This window comes from Cebus imitator, unplaced genomic scaffold, assembly GCF_001604975.1.
Source record: "Cebus imitator isolate Cc_AM_T3 unplaced genomic scaffold, Cebus_imitator-1.0 Scaffold76, whole genome shotgun sequence".
NCBI classification, from domain to species: Eukaryota; Metazoa; Chordata; class Mammalia; order Primates; family Cebidae; genus Cebus; species Cebus imitator.
In genome coordinates this window covers 218,534-242,441 of record NW_016107391.1, presented here as the reverse complement: position 1 = coordinate 242,441, position 23,908 = coordinate 218,534, and the positions used below count along the sequence as shown (strand labels likewise).

The 23,908-nt window shown below is 40.7% G+C and overlaps 1 protein-coding gene across 2 annotated transcripts in view; it reads left to right on the top strand.

Annotated features, from left to right (window-relative positions):
- The window catches only part of DENND5B (DENN domain containing 5B), a 191,112-nt gene that overhangs the window by 85,842 nt on the left and 81,362 nt on the right, over window positions 1–23,908 (top strand). For both annotated transcript variants that reach the window (XM_037739864.1, XM_037739863.1), the window contains one exon: window positions 11,228–11,894. In XM_037739864.1, coding sequence (XP_037595792.1) covers window positions 11,228–11,894 — 667 coding nt within the window. The remainder of the gene's footprint in view (window positions 1–11,227; window positions 11,895–23,908) is intronic.

The following is a 23,908-nucleotide window of genomic DNA, read 5'->3' as shown; positions in this document are numbered from 1 at the left end:
CCTTATGTTGGCCAGGCTGGTCTCAAACTCCTGGCCTCAAGTGCCTGCCTTGGCCTCTGTGAGCTACCATGCCTGGTCTGCATTTCATTTTAAATGAAATAAAGTATTGCAAACAGAGCTGAAGGTCACCCACCTCACTTTCACATCTCTTTGAGGTAATCTTCTTATTGGCATCCATGACTATTTATATAATATTCTAGTTGTTAGATCTTAAGTTATTCTAGTTGATAGATCCTTAAGCCTGTATTGTACCCAAGAATTCATAAGAAGAAAACATGGTTAGTAACTTTTAAGCAAACTGTATGAAAATATAAGGATTCTATTTTATGTCTGTCCCAAATGAAACATCATAAATATGATATTTTAAGTAACTAAAGAGTAGTAACTATTATAAAGCTCTTTACAGTTTGCTGTTTACTTTGATCACAAAAAAGGATACAGTGGAATGAAGAGTGAAGAGTAAATGGTGAAAGGTTGGCTGAACATACCTATTCAGATGCTTGTCTTGTAAGATTAAAAGGAAAAGGGCTATATATACTTTTTGTAGACTTAGCAATTACTTGTATTTGAGATGGATAACCCCAAATTACTTTCATAGGTTTGACATTAGAATGAAAGTAAGTCCTCATTTTGAGCCAAGTTTAGGTTCATATTTCACAATAAATTTTTTTTTTTTTTCTTGAGACAGGGTCTGGCTCTGATGTCCAGTCTGGAGTGCAGTGGTACAATCTTGACTCACTGCAGCCTCAACCTCCCGTGTTCTAGTGATACTTCCACATCAGTACTCCAAGTAGCTGAGACTACAGTTGTGCACCACGACGCCCAGCTAATTTTTATACTTTTTGTAGAGTCGAAGTTTGGCCATGTTGCCTAGGCTAGTCTTGAACTCCTGGATGCAAGCGATCCGCCCACTTCGGCCTCCTCCCAGAGTTAGGATTACAGATGTGATCCACTGCACCTAGCTGTATCTCACAGAAAAATTATAGGAATGGGGCTCTCATTGCTGGAGGACCATTGCTGGGGGACCCTTCTGCTCCCGCCTCTGCCATTTCCTTAACATTGCAGCTATAATATTTCACTGGCATCTCAAATGCAACCTATCCAGAACAGAATTCATTATTCTTCCCACCAACCTTTGTCAGTGAATGGTACAACCATCCGCCTAGTTGCCTAGTCCAACAATGTACACATCACCCTGAAAGTGCTCACTTACCCTTTCTCATATGTAATCATTTATCTGTCTATTTCTCTCTTTCCATATACTCATCTTGGTGCAAACCATCAAGATCTCTTACCTGGACTCCTGTAGTAACTGTCTAACTGGCCTTCTGCTCTGGTCCATTTCATTCCTCATACTACAGTTTCTGTTTCTGCTGTTCAGTCTCTGGAAGGCTCTTCCACCTCTCCTTCACCTAGTGAATTCTTACTGTTAAATTTCACTGTAACCATTTATATAGAGAAGCTGCTCCTGACCATCACTTTCTACCATCTTGTCAGCACTCAGTCAGGTCACCTTAGGTTCTCATAGTACCTTGTACCTTTTCGTTGCACCTATCTCAGTTGCAATGAAATAACCAGTTACGTAACTAGTAGTCAACTGTGTATCTCCTGCTATAATGTAAGCACCACAAGGACAGGAACAGTTTCTCTTATTCATTGCTGCATCCCTAGCTTTGCACAAAGTAGATGCTCAAATCATTGAATAAATGAAGTGATACTTACTTGCTTACAATACTTCTCTTTCTGTCCTTGACTAGGTGTGGCCTCTACTGCAAAACCATCTCTTAAGCAGGAGTAGTTACTCTCTTTTCTTTTCTTACAATATCTTGAACAGAGTCCATAGTAGCACTGATCACATTTTTTTAAAACGTTGGTTTCTGTGTCTGTCTTTCCTACTAGACTAGGATTTTTTTTTTTGAGAGACGGAGTCTCGCTATGTTGCCCAGGCTGGAGTACAGTGGCTATTCACAGGCGCGATCCCACTACTAGTCAGCACGAGAGTTTTGACCTGCTCCGTTTCTTACCTGGGCCAGTTCACCCCTCCTTAGGCAACCTGGTGGTCCCCTGCTCCTGGGAGGTCACCATATTGTTGCTAAACTTAGTGCAGACATCCGATTGGCATAGCGCACTATAGTGCAGAACTCCTGGACTCAAGCGATCCTCCAGCCTCAGCCTCCCGAGTAGCTGGGACTACAGGCACGTACGTGCCACTGTGCCAAGCGGAAAGGATTATTTTTATCTTTGTCTTTTGAGTTATCAATATCTAATGCAAAACATGGGACAAAATAAGTGTTTGTAGAAGGAGGGAGACAAGGAAGGGAGGGAGGAAGGGAGGGAGATATTCAGAGGAATGTGATGTTAGGTGATTTTATTGTTGTGTTGTTGTGCCAACATCATAGAGTATATATACATACACAGACCTAGGTGATACAGGCTCCTCTACTTCTAAGCTATTATATGGCATAACCTACTGCTCCAACCATCGTCCTATATACAGTCCGTTGTTGACCAGAACATTGTTATGCAGTGCATAACAATATATTTGCGTAATGAGGGAGAGGCCATGAAAGTCACAGAACAACAGAATGTGGAAAAAGAAGACTTAAAATTCTAGCCAAACTGTCTGAAATGGTCCAGAGAAATTTGAGAACATTTGCTCACTCAAACTGGGAAAGTTACACACGTCATTGTAAGCCTACATTGGCTAAAGTAATCTGGTTACTGGTAGTAATCTGATCATCAGTGACACCTCTGATTTTTAGTTGTTTTATTGTGGGATCGTGAGGGGTTATTGTTAGTAGATAGCAATGTTATGGGTTAATTAGAGATGTCTAATACCATGATAAACAAATCTTGATTTATATTTCAGGATTTCTGAGATATATATTTCAGATTTTCTGAGATTTCTTGCAGTTCCTGACAATTTAACAATTCTGATGTAACTCAGGTTTTCTGAGAAAGTATCTTGTAGTTCCTGTTATACAACAATACTGTATATCTTTTAAAAACAGAAAAATAATAGCATTTTACAGTTCTTGTTTCCAGATTAGAAATATAATTCTTAACTATTTTTGATTTGTAGGAAGAGCATTTAGGAAAAATTCTTACATCTGTTGTCTGTGGCATAGAAAGCCATTCTTCACTTTGAGCACAACTTTTGGCAAGCTTTTTCTGTAAATGTTGAATGTGTGCTCAAGAAAGCTACAAACCCTTAAGGGAATATTTGGCAGCTGTTCAACAGCAGTTGAGCTGTGATTTTGTGATTTAGGATGACAGAAATGCCTATCAATTAAATTAAATCTTTATGTTGACTTTGGAGGCCACTATGTTTCTGTATTGCCTACTTGATGGAAAAAGAATTACAAGCTGAAGGCCAGGTGCCGTGGCTCAAACCCGTAATCCCAACACTTTGGGAGGCTGAGGCAAGCAAGTCACTTGAGGTCAAAAGTTCAAGACCAGCCTGGCCAACATGGTGAAACCTTGTCTCTACTAAAAAAAAAAAAAAAAAAAAAAAAATTAGCCAGGTGTGCACACCTATAATCGCGCACACTTGTAACCCCAGCTACTTGAGAGGCTGAGGCAGCGGAATTGCTTGAATGAACCCAGGAGGTGGAGATTGCAGTGAGCTGAGATCACACCGCTGTACTCCAGATTGGGCAGCAGAGTGAGATTCCGTCTCAAAAAAAAAAAAGGAATTACAGACTGGATCAAGCGATTAACTAAACCTGGTCTTTTACCACCAGCTGTTGTTTTTGTTTTCTTATTCATTCATTTATTCATTCAACCAATTGTTATATGCCTTGCACTGTGCTAAACAAGTTTGAGTTTAGCCTGAAGCAAGAATAATTCAAATCATCTTTTGTATAATCTTTTTTTTTTTTAAAGATGGGGTTTCACCATGTTGGTCAGGCTGGTCTTGAACTCCCGACCTCAGGTGATTCGCCCGCCTTGGCCTCCAAAGTGGTGGGATTACAGGCATGAGCCCCCACACCCGGCCTTTTGTATGATCTTTATTGACTACAATAAACATGTCAAATGAGGTTTTTGGGTTTTTTTTGTTTGTTTGTTTGTTGGAGACAGAGTTTTACTCTGTTATCTAGGCTAGAGTGCAGTGGCACAGTCTTGGCTCACTGCAACCTCTGCCTCCCAGGTTCAAGTGATTCTTGTGCTTCAGCCTTCCAAGTAGCTGGGACTACAGGTGTGCACCACCACACCCAGCTAATTTTTTGTATTTTTAGTAGAGTTGGGATTTTGTCATGTTGCCCAGGCTGATGTTGAACTCCTGAGCTCAGTCCACCCGCCTCAGCCTCCCAAAGTGCTGGGATTATAGGCATGAGCCACTGCATCTGGCCAAATGAGTTTTTATTCATGCTATTAGCAGCGCAACTCATTAACTTGTTATGATGAAATCAGCCTTAATTTGAAGATAGAATTATGAAGAGATTGTGCCATAGCCTTTCTTTATACAATTATTCCTAAGAAAGACTGGGCATAAGTGTTTTTTACCCCCTACCAAATTGAGGTATTCATAGGTTTTACCTAAGTCTGTATCTCATTCTGTCCAAATATACATAGTAATTTCATATGTAAAAGAATTGAGTAAATATGCCGTAGTCCTTTGCATATTCAGTGTTATGAAATATGAAGACCTTTTGACTGGTGCTCTAGTGACTGAGCCTCACAGTTTTTTCTTTTTACCCTTGTTGTCAGTCACCATCTGTTATGGCCCCAAATGGTATATTATTTCATTACAGTTCTCTTGAATGTTTAAAGCTGTTGAAATATAGTACTACCCCTTGAGTAGCTGGCAATCTAGAGATCAAACAGAATTATCCAATACTAGTAATGTATATTTTTATATAATGTACATATGCTTACAGTGGTGCAAGACTTTAATTGCTTCTCCACAATAAATATTTTTTTAGAGGAGTAACATCTTATGGCACGCAAAAGATGAAGAGAACGCTATTTTTTATGGAAAGGTAAAGGAAGACCTCTCTAAGGTAGTATTTATGCACAGACTTAAGGGAAGTAAGGGAGTGTTTTGATTACTGCTGCATGACAATCCATCCCCCTGTCACTTAATGGCTTAAAATAGGGATTGGCATTTTTTTTTCATGAAGAACCAAATAGTAAGTAGTTGAGGTATTGTAGGCATACAGTTTCTGCCAGTCAGTCAGCTCTGTTGTTGTAGTGTGAAGGTGTCCATAGATAGTGCATAAATGATGGATGTGACTGAGTCCCAGTGAACCTTTATTTACAAATCAGGTGGCAGATTGTATTTGACCTAAGGGTTTTCGTTAGTCTGTTTCTCCTGCTAAAATAAAATACTTCAGACTGAGTAACTTACAAGGAATAGGAATTTATTTCTCACAGTTCTAGAGATTGAAAGTACAAGATCAAAGTGTCTGTAGGTTTAGGGTCTAATGATGGCCTAGTCTCTGCTTCTAAAATGGTGCTTTATTATTGTGTCCTCCAGAGAGGACAAATACTGTCTCCTCACATGGCAGAAAGGATGGAAGCAGAGAAAAGGCACTAGGGTGCTGCTTCCTTCAACCTTTTATCTTTTATAAGGGACTAATCCTTCCATGAGGGCAGAACCTGCATGACTTAATCACTTCCCAAAAGGCCCCACCTTTTAATACAGTCACCCTGAAGTGATGTTCCCCCATATGAATTTTGGAGGTACACATACATTTAAACCCATAGCGGGGGTGTTGTGTGCTGACCTTGATTTAAAGCAACAAAAACATTACTTAGCTGGGTGTGCTACCTACATTGCTGATATGTATATGTAGGTAGCACACTCAGTGTATATGTCGGTAGCATATGTATATCTGCAATGTAGGTAAGTTTTGGTTGGCATTGCCTGTGTTCTACTTGATGTCAGTTTGGGAACTTCGAAGGCTGAAGACTGAAGTCATCTGAAAGCTCACCCAGTCATAGGCCTGTCTCCTGGACCAGGTATATAGCTGGGCCATTTGGTCTCACTGGTCAGGCAGCTTCAGACTAGCTAAACTTTCCATATGTTGCCTCAGGGCTCCCAGAGTGTGTTACCAGGTTACGAGAGAGAGAGAGAGAGAGAGAGAGAGAGAGAGAGAGAGAGAATTTTAAATCATAACTGGGCTCAGACACATCTTTATTAATCAAAGTAGGAACCATTAATCAACACATTTTTGCCAGCAAGAAATAAGTTTGTTTATTCCTGTAACATAAAATCTGTGCTTTGGGATTTGATGAACTCTTGGAAAGCATTTTCTGCATCCTGCTGGTTGTGGAAGCATTTTCTTTGCAAAAAGTTTTCGAGATGCTTCAGGTAGTGGTAGTTAGTTGGCAAGAGGCCAGGAGAACATGGTGAATGAGACAAAACTTTGTAGCCCAATTCGTTGAACTTTTGAAGCATTTGTTGTGTGATGTGTGGTCAGGCATTGTTGTGAAAAAGAATTGGGCTTTTTCTGTTGACCAGTCCCCACTCCAGGCTTTGCAGTTTTTGATGCATCTCATTGATTTACTGAGCATACTTCTCAGATGTAATGGTTTTGCCAGGATTCAGAAAGCTGTATTGGATCAAACTGGCACCAGACTACCAGTCACCATGACCTTTTTTTGGTCAGCACGTTTGGCTGTGGGAAGTACTTTGGAGCTTCTTCTTGGTTCAACCACTAAGCTGGTCATTGCCGGTTGTCATATAAAATCCACTTTTTGTTGCACATCACAATTCGATTGAGAAATGGTTCATTGTTGCTGTATAGAATAAGAGAAGATGACACTTCAAAATGGTGATTTTTTTTGAGACAGAATATTGCTCTGTCACTCAGGCTGGATGATCTCAGCTCACTACAACCTCTGCCTCCCTGGTTTAAGCAAGTCTCAGCCTCCCGAGTAGCTGGGTCTACAGGTGCATGCAGCCATGCCCAGCTAGTTTTTTCTATTTTAGTAGAGATGGAGTTTCACCATGTTGCCCAGGCTGGTTTCAAACTCCTGAGCTTAGGCAATCTGCCCACCTTGGCCTCCCAAAGTGCTGGGATTACAGGTGTGAGCCACTGTGCCCGGCCAAAAATGATGATTTTTAAAATTTTCATTCAGCTCATGAGGCACCCACTTAGGGAGTTTTTCCTCTTTTCCATTTTGCTTCAAATGCCAAATGACCATAGAATGATTGACATTGAGTTCTTCGGCAACCTTTTAGGTAGTTTTAAGAGGATCTGCTTCAGTGATTGCCTTCAGTTGGTCGTCGTCAACTTCCAATGGCCGGCTACTATGTTCCTCATCTCCAAAGCTCTCATCTCCTTTGCAAAACTTCTTGAACCACCACTGCATTGTGTGTTAGTTAGCACAGACATGCATTGTGGATGTTGTGATTGTCTCCACTGTTTCATGACCCATTTTGAACTGGAATAAGAAAATCGCTTGAGGCCAGGTGCGGTTGCTGACTCCTGTAATCCCTCAGCCCTTTGGGAGGCTGAGGTGGGCGAATCACTTGAGGTCAGGAGTTTGCGACCAGCCTGACCAACATGGTGAAACCCTGTCTCTACTAAAAATACAAAATTAGTTGGGCGTGTTGCTGCACGCCTGTAGTCCTAGCTGCTCGGGAGGCTGAGGTATGAGAATTGCTTGAGCCCAGGAGGCGGAGGTTGCAGTGAGCCGAGATCATGCCACTGTACTCCAGCCTGGGTGACAAAGCAAAACTCCATCTAAGCGGTGGGGTGGGGAGATATGTGACATAATCACATTTATTTAAGAATGTATTCTGGGGCCGGGCACGGTGGCTCAAGCCTGTAATCCCAGCACTTTGGGAGGCCGAGGCGGGTGGATCACGAGGTCAAGAGATCGAGACCATCCTGGTCAACATGGTGAAACCCCGTCTCTACTAAAAATACAAAAAATTAGCTGGGCATGGTGGCGCATGCCTGTAATCCCAGCTACTCAGGAGGCTGAGGCAGGAGAATTGCCTGAACCCAGGAGGCGGAGGTTGCGGTGAGCCGAGATCGCGCCATTGCACTCCAGCCTGGGTAACAAGAGCGAAACTCCGTCTCAAAAAAAAAAAAAAAAAGAATGTATTCTGATATCAAATGGCAAATTCCAACAATGCAGAAACCATAATTACTTTTGCACTCATCTAATACAATGTAGAGTGGAGTAATTACAAAGACTGTGTGACCTCCAGAGCCTAAAATACTTATCTGTCTCTTTATGGAAAAAGTTTTCCAGACCCTGGTATAGGCACTCTTAGCAGCCCACCCAGGTTCAAGGAGAGTGGGCTCCACTTCTTAATGCGGGAGTGTCAAGGTTTGGAAGAGTGTGTGGAAGTAGAAATATTATTGGAGCTATATCTGCCACAAGGAATGAGTAGTCATGTGGATGCCAAGGGGAAGAGAGTTGCTGGGAAAGATGAGAGCAGATTTTGTTGGGAGAATTCGGGGTGTGTTCATAGAACAGTAATGTGCCATTGTTGCTGGAGCAGAGTGGGCGAGTTAGAGAGTACAAGATGAAGGCAGAGAGGTTGCTGGGGGCTGAGTCATGCAGGGCTTCCTTACAGGCCATTATAAAGACATCAGCTTTTAGTGAGATGAGAGTCCATTGGAGAATTTTGGGAAGAGTAACAAGTTGTAATATATTTTTTGAGGATGCCTTGGCTGTTATATGGGAAATAGATTATGGGGACAAGGGCAGAAGCAGAGAGATCGGCTGTTATATCCAGACAAGAGAAGAGGGTGGCCTAGATTAGAGTGGTAAGAGTAAAGATTGAAGCAATTACTTTCTGATTCAGGAGGCTGAGGCGGGACGATTGCTTTTACCCAGGAGTTTGAGGCTCCAGTAAACTGTGATTGTACCACTATAGTTCATCCTAAGTGATAGAGCAAGACCCGTCTCTAAAAAGAAATAAATAAAAAAGAAGCAGCAGCAGCAATTGATTTCTGCATATATTTTTGAAGATAGAATTGGTAATATTTGCTGATGGATTGGATAATGGGGTAAGTAAGGAAGAGAGGAAGAAGTTAAAGATGACTCCAAGGTTTTTGTCTTGGGCAAATGAGATGGATGGAATTACAGAAAAGACTGATAAAAGGAGAAACAGATTTGGAGGAGGAAATCAGAACTTCAGTTTGGGACGTGGTAGGTTTGAATTGCCTATTTCACATGTTGATGGGATTGTCAAGTAGTTTCTCATTTAAGAGTCAGATTCATGAGATTGTAGATTTGGGAGTTAGCAGAGTATATTTAAAATCATGGAAGAAGTTGCTCCAGAAACGAACTTGGATAGAAAAGAAACCTAAAATGTGGTGGCACAATCATTACATGAGTTTCAAAGCCAAGAGTTTTTAGGGAGAATGGAAGGACCACAATCTGAAATGGCTGTGAGGAACAGTTAGTACACCCACCTGCCTTCATGCTTAATGACAGTTGTGTTGCGTTAATCCTAGGCTACCATCAAGATTTCGTTTTTAAGCAGTGGGAACCCAAAAATCTTAACACTGAAAGAATTCTACTCTACAAAATAAATGAAAGTGGAATGTGCATAGGGGAAGGAAGGACACTGGCCCTCTTAGCTTCCTCCTCTAGCCTCTCACCCCCTTCCATGGCCCCGGGACATTCCTGCTGCCTCCTTGGAACCCCTTTGAAAACCACTCCCTTCAGTGTTCCAAGATGGATGTGCTAAGAGGCACATCTAATTCTGCTCCTCTTCTAAAAACCCTTTAGAGGTTTCCCATTGTCCTCTCCACAGTTCTAACATAGCCTACCAAGGCGCTTGATGGGCTAACCCCTGATGATTTTTCTTGCTTTCTCTTAGGTCCGCCCACCTTGCATTCTATGCCCCACCCATACTAACCTGTTTCAGTTCCTCAAACTTTTCTGGGCTTTTGCACATGTTGTCCTCTCTGACTAGAATATTTATCTACTAAGACAGTTACTCATCCTGAGGTTTTAATTTGGGCTTCATTTTTTCCTGATAGCTCCCACTTTTCTAATGTGTATCTTCCTACTGTTATATATTTTTCCCATAGCAACCCTTATTTACCCTATCATAGCATTTCCCTTACTTTATAGTTTATATGATTTTTAAAACTCATCTGTTATCCTCACTGGACCGGAAACACCATAGGAGCATGGGCCATGTCTGTCCTTCCCACCGTTGTATCACAGATCCCCTCTCATAAAAGGCACTTAATACATGTTTTTTGATAGTTTGAATAAAGGAAGGAAGGAAGGAATTGTGTTTTCTTAATAATGTGGGGATGTGGGAGACAGTCTAAATTTTGTAACTTATCAGTTATTAAATATGGAAAAAACTAGAAAGTAATATATGGTTAAATTATTTCTATGTAAAAAGCATATTACAATATAAAAGTAGAAATATCTAAATATGAATAATGATTATTAGGATGGTTGAATTAAGTCCTGTTTTCCTTAGTATGTTTCAACTTTTCTGTAATTTCATTTCTGTTATTTAAAATGCTTTAAAGAATCCATTCTAATTTTCTGTGCATTTTTAAGTATCTTAAATATAGCATCTTTAGTTCCTCTGGGTAATTTTGTTCCCAAATTTGACTCAATCCTGGGTAGTTCCCAAAAACTAGAGCACAATCTCTACTAGAAGTAATCTCAAATGCCTTGTTTCTGTACTTCTGCTTTAGCAGATCAAAAAGCTTTCGATTTCTGAAGCTTCTTTTCTTGGAAAAAATAACATACTATTAAAAATAGCAAAGATGATACTGTTGTTTTTATTATTCCTTGTTTAACTTATTAAATGAGCCTTTTCCTATTTCTCAGCTCTCCTGAAACATTTTCATCATTAATACAAAAATAGTACTTAAGTATTAAATATTTGTGAAGTGCTTTTGCATACTCTATCTTCAAGTCCTTGATGGAGCAGCTATTGTAGATAAAGGAACTGAGCTCACAGAAGTTACATAGCTTGCTGAAGGCCACAGCCTTAGAGGTTTACTCTGGGACTAAATCAGTGATTTTCTTGTTCTTAGTAAAGCTTCCTGCATGTAATATCACACAGTAAAATTTTTTCCCTTGTATATATTCTTTTTAAGAATAATTTTATTTACATGTATTTGAGGAACTTACAATGTATTTCTAATTTAAGGCTTTGCCACTGTTAAATCTGGATAAAACCTGTCTTTTTGAATCCTGTTGTGTTAAAAAGCATTTGTTTCTGGCTTGAAGTTATCTGTGTACTGCATTCTGATGCTTTTTTTTTGTTTGTTTCTTGCAGTTGTGCATGCCTAAAGGGCTATCTTTCAGGACACAAACTGACAATAAAGACCCCCAGTTTCACTCATTTATAATTACCAGGGAAGACGGTTCTCGCACTTATGGTTTTGTTCTCACTTTTTATGAAGAAGTTACAAGTAAGCAAATCTGCACAGCAATGCAGACACTCTACCAGATGCACAATGCTGAGCATTACAGCAGCGTGTATGCTTCATCTTCCTGCAGCATGGACTCATTGGCAAGTAGTCTTGATGAAGGAGATACAACTTCCCTTTTGAAACTCCAGCGATACAACTCCTATGATATCAGCAGAGACACCCTGTATGTTTCAAAAAGTATATGCTTGATCACACCGTTACCATTCATGCAGGCCTGCAAGAAATTCCTTATCCAGCTTTACAAGGCTGTTACCTCGCAGCAGCCACCACCCTTGCCACTTGAAAGCTATATCCATAATATTCTTTATGAAGTACCCCTTCCACCTCCAGGGAGGTCACTGAAATTTTATGGTGTTTATGAACCTGTCGTCTGCCAGAGGCCTGGGCCCAGTGAGCTCCCCCTCTCTGATTACCCACTTCGGGAGGCATTTGAACTCCTGGGATTAGAGAACCTGGTGCAGGTGTTTACCTGTGTTCTTTTAGAGATGCAAATCCTTCTCTACTCACAAGGTAGGTCTTCCTTGGATTTTACATTTTCCAAAAAGAAATACTTATGCTCCCAACTACTGTGTTTCCATGGGATATATTACTAGGACCAAATAAATAATGATCACGGTCTTTTCTGTTTTGTATAAAGGAAGCAGGAATGGTGGGACCAAAGGCTGAGATGAGACTGTGCTGTTTCTCTTTGAGGTGGCAGTTAGTGACTGCAGAGAGAAATAGGAAGGAACACAAATGTTAACTTGGCTGATTTGGGTATGTTTATTTCTTAATGGAAATAGCCCTTTTTTCTTGACAATATATAATTGTCATTAAGAAAACATTATTTTGGGTGGGCGCGGTGGCTCATACCTGTAATCCCAGCACTTTGGGATGCTCAGGTGGGTGGATCACAAGGTCAGGAGATAGAGACCATCCTGGCTAACACAGTGAAACCCCGTCCCTACTAAGAATACAAAAAATTACCCAGGTGTGGTAGCATGCACCTGTAGTCCCAGCTACTAAGGAGGCTGAGGCAGGATAATTATTTGAACCCAGGAGGTGGAAGTTGCAGTGAGCTGAGATCGTGCCACTGCACTCCAGCCTGGGCAACAGAGTGAGAATCTGTCTCAAAANAAAAAAAAAAAAAAAAAAACATATTTCTTTTTAATAATGAGAGTGAGAGAATTCTGTTACTACCAGAAATGTTTAGACTTCCCATTCTTTATGGATTAGTAAAAGTTCACATCAAAACTCAGCAAACACTGAAAAGGGGTAAATGAAAATGTTGACTCTGCAGCTTCCTGAGGCAATCAGCTTTGGATCTTTGCCTGTGGGAGCATTTCATCTGAGTGAGAGAAAAGGTGAGCAGGCATGAGACAGATGACTTTCCCAGGTCTAACAGTTCTGCCAGAGTTGCGTATGTGTGTGTGTGTTTTTTTGTTTTTGTTTTTAATCTCAAAAGGAAGTTATCTTTGTGGTGTCTTTCATTCAGAGTTCTCCCAACACATATTTAAGAAACTAACAAGCTATGGATTTTATCTTACCAGTACATTTGTGATGACCAGTGTTGAGTGTAGACTAGGATACTAGTTCTCATATGAATATGAATGTATAGAGAAAATAGAGATGCTGTATCTTAATGCATAGTGAATTGAAGGAAATTACAAAATAGTACCTGTGCCTTGATAGATTCTTTGAAAAATGTTATACAAATATTTGGATTAGCTTTTTTTTTTAGACAAGGTCTCACTCTGTCACCCAGGCTGGAGAGCAGTAGTGCAGTCATGGGTCACTGCAACCTCAACATCCCATGCTCAAGCTGTCTTCCCACCTCACCCTTCTGAGCAGCTGGTACTGTAGGAACATGCCACCACACCTGGCTAATTTTTTTATATTTTGTAGCGATGAACTCACACTGTTTTGCCTTGGCTGGTCTCAAAATCCTGGGCTCAAGTGATTCTCCCACTTTGGCCTCCCAAAGTTCTGGCATTACAGGCATGAAGCACTGCTCTCAGCTAGGGTTAGCATTTAGCTAACTTGTATTTAAGCTGGCAGAATTGTAGTGCAATTCCCTGACTGGTACTGTCAAGCTTATTTTACCACTTTCCTTTTTTTATTTTTCTATTTTAAATTATAAGTGGGGCTGAGCCAAGTAGAGTATATTTGTACTTCCCCATCTTGTGTGTATGTTGACACTATTTGTGTTGACAGCCATTCACAAGGTTGTATTTTCTTCAGTTTATCCAACATAATGTTCTTTGATAATGTGTTCCATGTCTCAGTTTTTGTTGTCAGGAAGTTATTCTCTAATGACCAGTCTCAATTCTTTACTTCCTTCTTTCGCCCACTTTCTTTTTTTTTTTTTTTTTAATATATTTAAAATATATTTTAATGAAACACTTTCTCATCATCTTTAAATAAAAAAACAATTTCCATTTTTAAATCTGAAGCTCCTCAGGCATTAGGACTTAACTGCTTTCTGCTCCACATATTTCAGATGCCACTGTGCCACTGCATTAATTCCCCAGTGCTCTGGAGTCAGAGCTTAGACATGTCCTCCTCAGTTGGAAGTCCTTGTGGCAACTTCAGGGGCTTGATTCTTACCAACTGTTTAACCACTGTCAGTTTTGCATTCACTGAAGAGATATGCTTGTGAACTTGAGGGGTATATGTGTTTTCTAATCTGAGCATCTGTATTATATCTTTTTCCCAATATGGACAGCTTTTTGTATTTTTTTTTATTGTGATAACAATATACAGTTTATGAGTATTCTGCGGATCTCCATCATATTTTTCATGATCTGCAAGTGAAGGCTGAAACACTTTATATGGAATTCTTTACCTGGTAAATTTGTGATTTTACCAATGAGAGATTTCACACCTTTTGTCCCAGTCTGTAGTTCATTTTGCCTCTGAACTACTGAGAGCAAAATCCCTGTCATAAGTGTAGTGACTTCTCTTTAGAGGCAGCACCTGCTAAATGTTCAGCATGAACCTTCCCACCAGCAGAAGCTGAGGACTCACTCCTTCCATCATTACTTATGGATCACCTTTTTGTATCTGAAAAAGTTTATTTTAAGTAATTCTCTCTTCTTTTCCTCCTTTTTTTCCCCTGAATGGGGTAGGGATTAGAGAATTGATAGAAGGGACAGAAGCTTAGAGCTTAATACCCTCAGGTGTTTTAGCCCATTAGAAAAAGAACTTTTTTTTTGTTTTTTCAAGACAAAGTCTTGCCCTGTTACTCAGGCTGGAGTGTAATGGCATGATCTCAGCTCACTGCAACCTCTTCTTACTGGGTTCAAACGATTCTCCTGCCTCAGCCTCCTAAGTAGCTGGGATTACAGGCCCCCACCACCACACCCAGCTCATTTTTGTATTTTTAGTAGTGACAGAGTTCACCATGTTGGCCAGGCTGGTCTCAAATTCCTGACCTTGTGATCCACCTGCCGCAACCTCCCAAAGTGCTGGGATTACAGGCATAAGCAACTGCTCTCGGCCAAAAAAAGAACTTTATATTCTAGACTTAGAAGAAATCTTAAAGGCCATTTTATTGAATCTTAAAGTTCAGTTTATTTATGTTTTACCCAGAGAAGCAATTTGGGTTAGAAAGAATATTGGGGGTGGCCAGTTCTTTGGTTTTTGGGTTTCATTTTTAGAGATGGGGTCACATTGTGTTGCCCAGGATGGAGTACTGTAGCTATTCACAGGCACAATCATGGCACACTGCAGCCTTAGACTCCTTGGCCCATACCTTTCACCTCAGCCTCCTGAGTAGTTGAGACTACAGGCACATACTACCATGCCTGGTTTAGAGTTTTTGAAATCATAACAATTGTGGGTTCAAATATCTACTCTGTCATTTATTAACTATACCCATGGGTGAGTTAGGCAATCCTGTGTGACAGTTGCGTCATCCCTGTAGGGTTAATAGTTGGGTATTTTTTTTTTCTCCTTTCTCACCGATTTATTATGATGATTAAAATAATACCTATGTAAAATAGTTAAGAGTATAACTGACACTGACTAAATGATAGCTATTATAATAATTAGTTGTATTAGTCCCATATAATCTTCTGTAAATTATACTTATCTCTAAGTTGTGAAGGTTCAACGTGCTACATTTAACATAAAAGGTTTTTTTTTTTTTTTTGAAACGGAGTCTCACTTTGTCGCCCAGGCTGGAGTGCAGTGGCGAGATCTTGGCTCACTGCAACCTCTGCCTTCTGGGTTCAAGTGATTCTTCTGTCTCAGCTTCCCGAGTAGCTGGGACTATAGGCATGCACCGCCATGCCCAGCTAATTTTTGTATTTTTAGTAAAGACGGGGTTTCACCATATTAGCCAGGCTGGCCTCGAACTCCTGACCTCATGATCTGCCCACCTCAGCCTCCCAAAGTGCTGAGATTATAGACGTGAGCCACCGTGCCTGGCCTTAATGTAAAACTTTTTAAAATTATACAGCCAAGAGTTTATTTATTCCAGAGTTGAGAACCTAATAAAAATGTTCTTTTACATTGGGTACCATGCTTTTTTTAGAAGGCAAAAACCAAAAAACCGAAAGAAAAAAAAAAAAAAAACCTTCCATTACCACACTTCCTCTTTTATTTTTTATTTTTATTTTTTAATTGAGACGGAGTCTTGCTCTGTCGCCCAGGCTGGATGAAGTGCAGTGGTGCAACCTCCGCTCCTGGGTCCTAGTGATTCTTGTGCCTCAGCCTTCCAAGTACCAAGGACTACAGGTGCACACCACCATGCCCAACTAATTTTTTTTGTATTTTTAGTAGAGATGAGGTTTTGCCCTGTTGACCAGGCTGGTCTCAAACTTCTGACCTCAGGGGATCTGCCTGCCTCAGCCTCCCAAAGTACTGGGATTACAGGTGTGAGCCACCGTGTCCGTTCCACGCTTCCTCTTTTAAATAGCACTTTATGGTTCACTGTTTGTGGTCTGTCCTGAGCTCTCCTGTTTCTGCTTTTTAGTTTGTTTGTTTTGAGACAGGGTCTCACTGTGGCACCCAGGGTGGAATGCAGTGGCATGATCATAGCTCACTGCAACCTCAAGCTTTAGGGCTCAAGCAAGCTTCACCCCTCAGCCTCCTGAGTAGCTGGGACTACAGGCATGCACTACCACACCTGATTAATGTTTTCTATTTTTAGCGGAAATGAAGTCTTACTACACTGCCCCGGCTGGTCTGAAACTCCTGGGCTTAAGCGATCCTCCTGCCTCAGCTTCCCAAAGTGCAGGGTTTACAGGTGTGAGCCACTGCTTAGCTTGTCCCATTTGGTTTTATGGAGTTTGTTCAGGAGTTTTAGTTCATTAATACCTACCAATTTATTCAAATGAAGAATAAGCATTTATGGATATGGTTTTATACGCTTTTTTTTTGTAATTTGTATGCTGAGAACAGTAGTTCATCCTGAAATTATAGAGCTAGATTTTTTTTAAATTTAAAGTGTCATACCCAAAAAAAGTGCCATACAGTAAATTTATAACCATTCACTAAAATCACTCTGTGTTAGGAATTGTACTACAAAAATGCATTGTATGTTTTGGATCTTTTCCCTACATTTAATCCTCTTAACAGTGAGTTAGTACTGTTCTGCATTTTTTGTTGAGGAGGAGATTGAGGCTCAGGTTAACTAAGTAATCTGCCCAAAATGATACAATCAGTAAGTAATGTAGTACTACTAAGAATTGGGTTTGGATTAGTCTTTTTTCAGATACTTACGACTGTGTTAACTGTATTGGGCACTGCACTCAACCTCTTCTTATCTGTTTCAATATTTATTTTTAAATGATTAACTCATTCTGCAGGTCTGTTGTAAAGGTGTCATGCAAAATAATTGTAGAGTATAAAATGAAAGCTCTATGTAAATCTAGATTTTAATATTGACAATGTCTTTTCTATTAGAGAAAAATATTTTATTTAAATGAATGAAATAAGTTGATTTATACTTGGGTGCCCTCCTTACTCTTCCTGTGTTAAGGGAGTTTTAGTAACATGTAATACTTCATTTCTTACTCACTGATAAAGGTATGCCATAAATTTCAAAGCATTGCATGTGCTGAAGAATTACCATGAAAACCCAAAGTGAATCAAAGTAGATGGATTTGAGTGATAAAAATGTCCTTCTAGACTGATTTGAAATTCTGATCCATAGCCTATTTAAACCAATTCAATCTGTTAATTAGGAAGTGTATGTATCACTGTCACTTTGCAGTGATAACTAGCTAGAAATTCTAAGTAGAGAAAATGTACCCAGGAAGTGAAGGGACTTTTCTAGGACCCCAGATCAGAAATGGGCACTTTGTTCTGCAATCAGGAAATACCTGGAGCAGCACAGTATGAAGATCAGAGTATGATTCTCTTTTCAAAGAACTAGTGGAAGAATAAAAGATAGGGGAATTTAAACACTAGTTTCTGACTTTTGATACCAATAATGAAAGTCTAAGGAACATTTTTTGGGCCTTGCTTACCTCCTTTGCTTCTTCATAGTGGAAATAAACCGGTACTCACTGCCCACACCACACTGCATGCCTTTGTGCCTTTGCGGTGCTCCTCTGCCTTCTCTCTGTTCTTTTCATTCCTCTTATGAGTTGTATTTGAATTAAACCTTGTCAGAAAGTGGAAGCTAGTTGAAGTTTTCTTTAAAAAGTTGGGAGCTTTCTCATCACAGATGGCTAGATATGCGCAAGTGGACATCATAGTTCTCCTTGGAACTGCCATCCGTAAACCAAGCAGTACTTTGTTGATCAATTGAGAGGTGTTTTTAGGGCATTGTCCAAGTGGCAGTTAAATGCAGGAGCTTCTTCTACAGTTCCAAAGTCAGTCCTAGGGAAAAAGAGGCTCCCTATATGTGAGAATCTCCTTGCATTCCTCTGGTAACAAGATCCAGTATGAACCGTTTCTTTTTCATTAGGGAACTCTTTTGGGCACTGTCCTCTCCCATTAGAATGTTTTTCCAAAAATCCCCCTAGATACCGTGGATATTTCAAGTTTCAACATTATTATATGTCCTTCAGTCGTAGGGGCACTTTTAATATCCAATAGCAAACTTAGTAATTGCCCCTAAAATGGAAATTCCCTAGTCCAGCACCCTGATAGTTGTCACTGTGAGGCACTCACAGGCTTTTGACATAAATTCCAGCCCACACTCCACATACAGAGAATTTGTCTATACCAGTGCTTCAGCTTCTCTGTTCTCTACTGTGTGAGCTCAGGCAATCTTATTCATTCCCATTTAGCATGTCCAATACTGTACCCTCTGTTTTACTGTACGAGGTAGGGGAAATGGGGTGAAACAGTCAATCATAAGATCCACTCCCGGAGGGTTCCAAGATGGCCCATTAGGAGCAGCTCAGGATTGCAGCTCCCAGCGAAAGCCTGGAGGGTGAGTGGACACCGCATTTCCAGAAGGTTTTTTATTGCCCACAGACCAGGAGTTTCCCAGGTGGAGGAGCCCCATGGGTTGCCAGCGTGGCTGGTTTGGCCAGCATGGCTGTTTTGGCCGGCGCGGCTATTTTGCTGGTGCCCCGGCATGGCAGTTCTCCATACAAAATACCCGGGTCTGGGCGCTGTTTTAGCTGGCGATTGGAGCTCCTGACAGGGTTGCCCATTCATCTGATTAAAAAGGGGACTGAAACAGGGAGCCAGGCCAGGAGATTCCTGGGCAAAAAAGCGCCATGAATTCAGCTGTTTCAGCCGGTGCAGTGGGTCACTGCATGGTAAATCACACAGATCCCGGTGCCTTTTCAACAGGCAACTGGAACACCTGGGAGACAGTCGACCGTTCAACTAAAAAAAAAAAAAAAAGGCTCTGAGACAGGGAGTCAGGTGATCAGGCTCGGCTGGTCCCACCCCCACAAAAAAACAGCAATTGGAAATGCTCTGGATTGAGAGTTTCACAGCAAGCACAGGTGAACCCAGGATGGTTCAGCTCTGTCAGGGAGGGCCATCCTCCATTACCGAGGCAGTCCACCACTACAGAGGTGGTTTGCCATTGCTGAGGCAACGCGCCATTAGAGAGAGAGTCCACCATTATAGAGGTGGGCCGCCATTGCTGAGGCAGCTCTGACTACACCCGTATGAACAGGAGTGCAGGGAAGTTCACACGGCAGCTGGGCGGAGCCCACAGCAGCTCAGCAAAGCCCCTGCAGGCAGACATTTACTAGGCTGCCTCCTTGCTGGGCAGGGCAGCCCTGAAAAAAGGCAGCAGCACAACAGAAACTCATAAATAAAACCCTAACTCCCCAGGACAGAGCACCTGGGGGAAAAAAAAGGGGGGTGCTTATCAGTTCTGCTGCGGCAGACTTAAAAGTACCTGCCCAGCAGCTATGAATGAACAACGGAGCTCACAGCTCAGCACTTGAGCTCCTATAAAGGACAGACTGTCTCCTCAAGCAGCTCCCTGACCCCCATATATCCAAAGAGTCACCTCATAAAGGAGAACTCTGACATCTGGCGGGTATCCTTCTGGGACAAAGATAGCAGAAGAAGAAACTGGCAGCAACTCTTACTGTTCTGCAGCTGCTGCAGGTGATCCCCAGGCAAGTAGGGCCTGAAGTGGACCTCAGCAGTCCTATACCAGAGGGGCCAGATTGTTAGAAGGAAAACTAAGAAACAGAAAGAAAGAACTTCATCATTGTGTAACAAACTGGACATCCACTCAGAGACCCAATCTGAAAGTCAACAACTACAAAGACGACAGGTGAATAAATCCACAAAGATGGGAAGAAACCAGCATCAAAAGGATGAAAACACCCGAAACCAGAATGCCTCTCCTCCTACAAGGGATCACAACTCCTCACCAGCAAGGGATCACAACTCCTCACCAGCAAGGAAACAAGGCTGAATGGAGAATGAGTGTTTTTAATTGACAGAATCAGGCTTCAGGAGGTGGGTAATAAGAAACTTCTGTGAGCCAAAAGAACTTGGCTAATCCAATGCAAAGAAACCAAGAACCTTAAAAAAAGATTTGACGAAATGCTAACGAGAATAAACAACTTAGGAATGTAAGTGAATTGATGGAGCTGAAAAACACAAAACAAGAACTTCGTAAAGCATACAGAAGTTTCAACAGCCGAATTGATCAAGCAGAAGAAAGGATATCAGAGGTCGAAGATCAACTCAATGAAATAAAATGAGAAGACAAGATTAGAGAAAAAAGGGTAAAAAGGAATGAACGAAGTCTCCAAGAAATATGGGACTGTGTGAAAAGACCTAATCTATGTTTGATAGGTATACCTGAATGTGACGGAGGCAATGAATCCAAGCTGGAAAATACTCTTCAGGATATTATCCAGGAAAATTTGCCCAACCTAGCAAGGCAGGCCAATATTCAAGTCGAGGAAATACAGAGAACACCACAAAGATATTCCTCAAGAAGAGCAACCCCAAGGCACATAATCATCAGATTCAGCAGAGTTGAAATGAAGGAGAAAATGCTAAGGACAGCCAGAGAGAAAGGTTGGGTTACCCACAAAGGGAAGCCCATCAGACTCACAACAGATCTCTCAGCAGAAACCCTACAAGCCAGAAGAGAGTGGGGGCCAATGGTCAACATCCTTAAAGAAAACTTTCAACCCAGAATTTCATGTCCAGACAAACTAAGCTTCATAAGTGAAGGAAAAATAAAATCGTTTGCAAACAAGCAAGTACTCAGAGATTACATGACCACCAGGCCTGCTTTACAAGAGCTCCTGAAAGAGGCGCTAAACATAGAAAGGAACAACTAGTACCAGCCACTCCAAAAACATAGCAAATGGTAAAGAGCATGAACACAATGAAGAATGTGCATCAACTAATGGGCAAAACAGCCAGCTAGCATCAAAATGACAGGATCAAATTCACACATAACAAGATTAACCCTTGAAAGGGGGGTAGAGAAAAAAAAATATTAACCCTAAATGTAAATGGGCTAAATGCCCCAATCAAAAGACACAGACTGGCAAATTGGATAAAAAGCCAAAACCCATTGGTGTGCTGTATCCAGGAAACCCATCTCACATGCAAGGATACACAAAGGCTCAAAATTAAGGGATGGAGGAAGATTTACCAAGCAAATGGAGAGCAAAAAAAAAGCAGGAGTTGCAATTCTCATCTCTTAAAATAGACTTCAAACCAACAAAGATCAAAAGAGACAAAGAAGGACATTACATAATGGTAAAAGGATCAATGCAACGAGAAAAGCTAACGATCCTAAATATATACGCACCCAATACAGGAGCACCCAGATACATAAGGCAAGTTCTTAATGACTTACAAAGAAACTTAGACTCCCACACAATAATAGTGGGAGACTTTAACACCCCATTGTCAATATTAGATCAATGAGGCAGAAAATTGACAAGGATATCCAGGACTTGAACTCAGACCTGGACCAAGCAAACCTAATAGACATTTACGGAACTCTCCACTCCAAAACCACAGAATATGCATTCTTCTTAGAACCACATCACACCTACTCTAAAATTGACCACATACTTGGAAGTAAATCGCTCCTCAGCAAATGCAAAAGAACGGAAATCATATCAAACAGTCTCTCAGACCACAGTGCAATCAAATTAGAACTCAGAATTCAGAAACTAACTCAGAACCACACAGCTTCATGGCAACTGAACAACTGGCTTTGAATGTTGACTGGATAAACAATGAAATGAAGATGTTCTTCAAAACCAATGAGAACGAAGACACAACATACCAGAATCTCTGGGACCCATTTAAAGCAGCCCCTAGAGGAAAATATATAGCAATAAATGCCCACATGAGAAGCAAGGAGAGATCTAAAATCGACACCCTATTGTCAAAATTGAAAGAGCTAGAGGAGCAAGACCAAAAAAACTCAAAGCCTAGCAGAAGATAAGAAATAACTAAGATCAGAGCAAAACTGAAGGAAATAGAGACACAAAAAACCCTTCAAAAAATCAGTAAATCCAGGAGCTGGTTTTTCAAAAAGATCAACAAAATAGATGACTAGCCAGATTAATAAAAAAGAGAATAATCAAATAGATGCAATAAAAAACGATAAAGGGGATATAACCACAGATTCCACAGAAATACAAACCATTATCAGAGATTATTACAAACAACTCTATGCTCATAAACTAGTAAACCTGCAAGAAATGGATAAATTCCTGGACACTTGCATCCTCCCAAGCCTAAACCAGGAAGAAGTCGAAACCCTGAATAGACCCATAACAAGGTCTGAAGTTGAGGCAGCAATTAAGAGCCTACCACCCAAAAAAAGCCCAGGTCCAGATGGGTTCACAGCCGGATTCTACCAGGCATACAAAGAGAAGCTGGTACCATTCCTTCTGAAACTATTCCAAACAATCCAAAAAGAAGGAATCCTTCCCAAATCATTTTATGAGACCAACATCATCCTGATACCAAAACTCGGCAGAGACTCAACAAGAAAAGAAAACTTCAGGCCAATATCCATGATGAACATAGATGCAAAATTCTTCAATAAAATATTGGCAAACCGATTGCAACAGCATATCAAAAAGCTTATCCACCATGATCAAGTAGGCTTCATCCCAGGGATGCAAGGCTGGGTTCAACATATGCAAGTCTATAAACGTAATTCACCACATAAACAGAACCAAAGACAAAAATCACGCGATTATCTCAATTGATACAGAGAAGGCCTTTGACAAAATTCAACAGCTGTTTATGCTAAAAACCCTCAATAAACTAGGTGTTGATGGAACGTATCTCAAAATAATAGAAGCTATTTATGACAAACCAACAGCCAATATCATACTGAATGGGCAAAAACTGGAAGCATTCCCTTTGAAATCTGGCACTAGAAAAGGATGCCCTCTCTCACCACTCCTATTCAATATAGTATTGGAAGTTCTAGCCAGAGCAGTCAGGCAGAAAAAGAAATAAAGGGTATTCCAAAAGGAAAGGAGGAAGTTAAATTGTTTCTACTTGCAGACGACATGATTGTATATCTAGAAGACCCTATCATCTTGGCTCAAAATCTCCTGAAACTGATAAGCAACTTCAGCAAATTCTCAGGATACAAAATCAATGTGCAAAAATCACAAGCATGCCTATACACCAATAACAGACTTAAAGAGAGCCAAATCAAGAATGAACTGCCATTCACAATTGCTACAAAGAAAATAAAATACCTAGGAATACAACTAACAAGGAACGTAAAGGATCTCTTTAAGCAGAACTACAAACCACTGCTCAACGAAATAAAAGAGGACACAAACAGATGGAGAATCATTCCATGTTTATGGTTAGGAAGAATCAGTTTGTGAAAATGGCCATACTGCCCAAAGTAATTTACAGATTCAACACTATCCCCATCAAGCTACCAATGACCTTCTTCACAGAACAGGAAAAAACCACCTTAAACTTCATATGGAACCAAAAGAGAGCCCACATAGCCAAGTCAATTCTAAGCAAAAAGAACAAAGTGGGAGGCATCACACTACCGGACTTCAAACTATACTACAAGGCTACAGTAATCAAAACAGCATAGTACTGGTACCAAAACAGAAATATAGACCAATGGAACAGAACAGAGG